Source organism: Medicago truncatula, chromosome 8 (genome assembly GCF_003473485.1).
Source record: "Medicago truncatula cultivar Jemalong A17 chromosome 8, MtrunA17r5.0-ANR, whole genome shotgun sequence".
Classification (NCBI taxonomy): domain Eukaryota; kingdom Viridiplantae; phylum Streptophyta; class Magnoliopsida; order Fabales; family Fabaceae; genus Medicago; species Medicago truncatula.
In genome coordinates this window covers 42974548-42980255 of record NC_053049.1, presented here as the reverse complement: position 1 = coordinate 42980255, position 5708 = coordinate 42974548, and the positions used below count along the sequence as shown (strand labels likewise).

Here is a 5708-nt window from a genome sequence, read left to right as displayed (position 1 = left end):
CTATTTGTTATATCCATCATATGTTTTAAAATTAAAGCATTACGATTGTATCAAAAATCAGTTTCTACTAAACAATTCCTTGTAAAAGGCCTTATATTTGAAATCTAGATAGAAAACTGCGTAACGAGGTGTGTGGAATAGAGATTAGTAAATGAAAGACTGCATCAAGTTCTTGCAACATATGCCCCTCCTTCAAATAAAAACCCTTGAACACTAATACAATATCTGATCAGGAGTTGTTTTTCACACAATTACTTAAGCAACAAAGTAATAATGAAAAGGGCACCTTGTTTCAACTTAATTTTTTATTTTATTTTTCAGGACGAACTAATAAATCTGTATGCTTTTTGGAGAAATTTGAATAGATTCCAATTCATCTGAACGTATGCTTTCTAAAATTGGTATACTAGATGAGCACTAATGGTAACAACCACTCAAGAAATTACTACAAAAGATTCAAACAATGTTCCTTTCTCCAACAAGGAAATTTCAAGGTCTAGTTCTTCATAATATTCCCCTGATAAAGGCTAAGCCTAGAGCCACTTTAAATAAATAATATAAGACATAGAAAATGCAAGGAAATGATTAATTTGAATCTGGCTATCATTCCTCTAAAACGAAATGAATCTTGGCTAAAGCCACGGATCACGCTCCTCATGTCTCATTCTTCTCACTTCAATCAAGAGCAGGGATCATCTACAAATTAATATATGCAAAAAAATTAAAATACCAAATAATCACTACGATGCCTAAAAGAAAGTCTCCGAAATTTTAAATCCCTCTGCAACCTAATCACATTTCTATATTTTAGATGATCGGTTTTGAGAAGAGATGGGCTTTATGCCCTCGCAAGCAGGTTTTATGTATAAAACAAGTAAAATTGGCATTTCCCAAATAACGTCATATGTGAATATATGAAAAAATAAATAAATCATTCTATGTCAGTTTGCTTCTAAAAGAATCTTCCATGATCCCTATTAATGTATTATGTAACAGTATTACAACGGAAGGAAAAGCCGAGATTTACCGCAGTGATTTTTCTGCTGCTTTTGCAATAGCTGCCGCTGCATCTGCTTCTGCTTCTGCAGCCTCCGCCTCCTTTGTTGCCTCTTCAGCTTCTGCCATGGCGGCTTCTGCTTCAGCAACTGCTTGAGCAGCACATGCGATTACCTCTTGTAAAGACATGGACTTTAACTTTTCCAATTCCAAGTCTATCTCAGCCTTTCTTTTTTGATAATCTATGTCAGACTTTGTAGGGATATTGCCCCCATCCCTGTCAGATTTAATAGAGGCTTTCTGCCTCCCTTCCAATAATAACATGGGTGGGTATCCTCCTCTATCTGAATATGCTTGGGTAGGCGCAATCATGTACCTATGTTTCACCTGAAATATAAAGCTCAGCCCATTAGTAAGATCTCTAATTGAATCAACCAAAAATGAGAATAGCACCCAAATATGGCTCACAATAAATGTATAACACTAAATCAAGAAAAAACATTGATTCCTAAAATATAAAGAACAAAAACTGTTTTTAATTCACATCAAAAAATACTAATTTTGTCCAGTCAACATTAGAAAATGTAGAGTTGTATACTAGAATCTGAACCCAAACTCACAACCAGCAGCCGTATCTAAGCAGCAGAATACAGAGAATAGAATATAACAAGAGCATCAGCAGCAACAGCTTATTTGTAACAAATATATGTATTCTGAATTTTAAAAAAAAGAAAAAAAAGTGGCTTGTAAGGAGGAGATTGCCTAGATATTAGAAGTTCTATTTAGGCCTTATCTCACACACAAGTTTTTTCTAATACATCTTCTCACACCCAACACTACTGAACTTGGTTCATGGATAATACAGCAGTCTCAACTCCACCAAGCCAACTTCTAAGGCTCTACTTAGGCCTTATTTCTGGCCAATGTGAGACTTTGGTTTTTCCGAATACAAATCCACTACCTCTTTAGAGTAAATGTTTGACTTAGTATTTGTCCATGAAGCGGTAAATATAAAACAGTATTGCAGAGGAGAACCCACTCCCAAAAGATAGGGGATGTAAAGACAGGTCAACCTCTGCTTCAAATGGGGATATCCATGTTTCAATATCATTTGATGCTCATGTTCCTACATTAACCCATAGGATAGGGTTGTAAAGTGCACCGACACTGGTGATTGGATAAAACCACAAAAAAATACGTTGTTGAAAACAAATGCATTTACGACAATTTTTATTGTATGTTTGCATGAGATGGAATAGTTATGACATAATGAAACATGTTGTAATATACCTTGATCAGTTTTCCACTAGATACAAGATCCACCAGTTTTGCGGACAGCTTATTTTTGAAATCTGCCGGTGCGCAGTATTGGTTCTACAGAATACAGAGTAATGAATTCAACTTATGTTTAACACAAAAACAATAGTGCATAAGAAAAAATAAAATAGAAAAGTATCCAACCAAATGGAATGCTATAGAACTTTAGTTAGTATTGCAATAATCAATATAATCATTTCTTAACCACATACTCCCTCCGTTTCAAAATATAAGCAAAATTCACTTTTTAGGTTCATTCATATAATGATGTATGTAGTCCATATTATGAACCACATACATCATTAAATGAATGAACCTAAAAAGTGAATTTTGCTTATATTTTGAAACGGAGGGAGTAAGATTTAGCCAATTGAAAGTTGAAATAGCATCATAGATCGCATTCTACCACAAGGGGCATTTGAAGCACCAAAGGGTCAAGATATACTAAGCTTCCATTCATGGAAATCACAAGTCACAGTAACCAGGTTTCAAAAGGCTTCGAGTTGCACGATACTCACACCACTCAAGCTTCTTTGTGCAAATAGGCTCACTTGTCTTTCAGCACATGGCTTAATTTTAACCTTCTTTTTCTAAACTAGATCTGCTTCATATGGCATCGACTTAGCAAAATCAAAGCAATTATGGTGTACGGATGGGTAGGAGGAAAACATGCATGTGTGGGGTATCACCACTTGTGGGATTAGGGGTCGGGGCTTTTATGGTAGGACAGACAGCCCTAAAAGCCACGCCAAACAAAGTGGCCAAACATGAGAAAGCGTGTTCTGACAATCAACATGCTTTTATACCATTTGCTTTTGACACTTTCCGCTTCCTAGCACCAGAGGGTGTTGACCTTCTACATAGAGTTCAAAGGGTCATGCATAGCAATGTCATGTCTCCTAGGTCCATGAATGTTGTGTTTACGAGGATTGGTTTTTCCATCCAAAAAGGCTTAGCGGCGCAGCTTGTTGCCCGCTTGCCTTCTATTCATGTGTAAGCAATCCTTGATATATATAAATGAAGAAGAAATTTGAAGCAATTAAATATTTGCGTAATAAGTGTTATTACATGTAGTTGATTAAACATTTGTATATTTTCTTTCCCTGCTTCTTACATTTTCTTCTATACAATTCTACGACTGTAAACAAGGATAGTTTCTTGTAATTTATACACACAAAAGTGATTTTCATTTATTCCTCCAGTGCATGAGGCTCCCACTAGGTGGGATCTAGGGAGGATAGACGTATGCAGCCTTACACCCACAAGTGGAGAGGCTGTTACAAGGAGTTCAGCCTATGACCTCCATATCACAAGGTAGTCACCTTACCAATGTGCCAAGGTTCACTTGCAGATGTAGTACTAACCAATTTTTGTACTAATATCAACTCCTAATCAAAATCAAACAAATAACATCATGGAATATGGAAGAGAGATTTCCTAAGAAATTCTAAAATACTGTTTAGATAGAACAATGATTTTATGTGATATTTACGTAGTTCAACATCTTCAATCATAATTAAAATAATAGCATGACACCGAATTTAATAAATTAAATGCAGAACAAATAAAAGTTGGGCTTAGAAATCATAATTATACCTTAATGAAAGAAGCAATAGTTGTTTTATTAGAACCATCGACCTCATTCAAGCTAGATATTGCTTCCATTATAAGGTTGTCCAATCTGTATAATGTAAACATGGTTAAGCATACACTGTCAAAAAGAGGAACGTATATAAACAAAATTTCAAATAAAAGAATCCTCTACACGATGCTAGCAAAACAAGAGAATGAAATTAGGCAAGTATACTAGCAAGGAAACTGGATGATCGTAACACGCATGGTAATTAAAAAGAATTCCTAATTGAAAGACAATCGCCGGTAGCACAATTAAATTATATATGTCCTATTCTGCAAACAAGGTTCATAGATGCGAGTGTTGCCAATCAAAGATCACGGAAAATATTAAGTTTGTTCATATTCTGCTACACTACAGTGATAAAGTGCTGCTATAGTCTATTGCTGAGTTTCTCCCTCATCTTTTTGCAAAAAGCTGCTCCACGGTTGTAAAGTCTCGTCTTGTGTAATGGCTGAAGTGACAGTAGTCACAATGAACCCCGAATATCATTTGAAGATCTCAAAATTATCTTCCACTTCCAGGGATAATTCACAAAACTCGATTCCACCAAACGGAGCTTTCCCGCATTTCGACCAAATAAACTAATAGGGATATCACGGTCAATATTTTGTATTAAATCGTGCATCGCAGAACATAGTAGTTTGTTAAAATTCAATCTCTATAAGATGCAATTAAATAAGGGTCATGCTAAGTTAAGGATTCAAAAAAGAGTTGATAAATTTATGTAGAAAAAAATTCTTTTTAATGTTTCAATATGTTGAATACACAATTCCCAAGATAAATTTTTCATTTTGAACTTCTTAACAAATGCCTTTGGGAACTTGTTAGCATTTTCCATTAAATAAATTACCATACTAAACAAAACAAAAAATATGGGGCCAACCTTTTGATAGACCTTTCCGGACCCTTAATTTCCAGCATATCTGTTTTAACTTGAAGAGGCTGAACATCAAGAATTTCATCATCAATAGTAGTAACAAGATTTACAGCCATGGAGTTGTCACGCTGTTCTGGTGCCTGATGACGCACCCTTTTGATTGCTAGCTGAGAGTTGTCCCCGGAGGATGATCCATTTGCCTTCAGGCTCATATTTCTCCATTTATCCTATCCAACCAACATAACCAAACCTTGAGATTCACATTTGATGGTCCAACATTTGATGGAATAAATAAACAAATAAGCACAACAACCAACATCATAAGCAAACCTTGAGATCAATATTTGAGCGGATATACAACACATGGTTAAACTCAGGATCCTTGAGTATTTTGCTCCATTTCCCCACCCCATGTTTGACAACTCCAGCTTTGAGTGCCACTTCCTCTTCCGATGACCATTTCTGCCGAGTAGCACCCATCTAGAGCAACCCAAAAATTCAATCTCTTCTGCAACCAACATCATAAATTATACAAATATCAAATTCACCTCCAAACATATAATCACAAGTTTTAGGGCCGAAATTAAAGCAGAAGCATAATAGTTCCATCTTCCCCTGGCGAACTATTTTTCTCGGCCAAACTAAAACTTTCCTACATGGGGTAGCCAAAAAAGGAATTGGATCAAGGTATTGAAAGGGCTTTATTAATCTATCCAAATAATTCTAATCTTTCTCATAAAAAATTAATATATATATATATATATATATATATATATATATATATATATATATATATTAGTACCAATAAGAATGTTGTCCCTCATCTCTTTTCCTTTAAATTTTTTACCTAAACAAGTTAAGAAATTCCTATTCATTCCCTTA

At 35.1% G+C, this 5708-nt stretch overlaps 1 protein-coding gene across 1 annotated transcript; it reads right to left on the bottom strand.

Moving 5' to 3' along the window:
- Positions 1-418: 418 nt before the first annotated feature.
- On the bottom strand, positions 419-5473 carry LOC11440962 (telomere repeat-binding factor 1). Its single transcript, XM_024773880.2, has 6 exons — positions 5157-5473; positions 4833-5053; positions 3910-3994; positions 2287-2370; positions 1028-1383; positions 419-696 (listed from the first exon to the last, which is right to left on the bottom strand). The coding sequence occupies exons 1-6, from the start codon at positions 5304-5306 to the stop codon at positions 693-695; spliced, it is 900 nt and encodes a 299-aa protein (XP_024629648.1). The 5' UTR covers positions 5307-5473; the 3' UTR covers positions 419-692.
- Between the last annotated feature and the right edge of the window lie 235 nt (positions 5474-5708).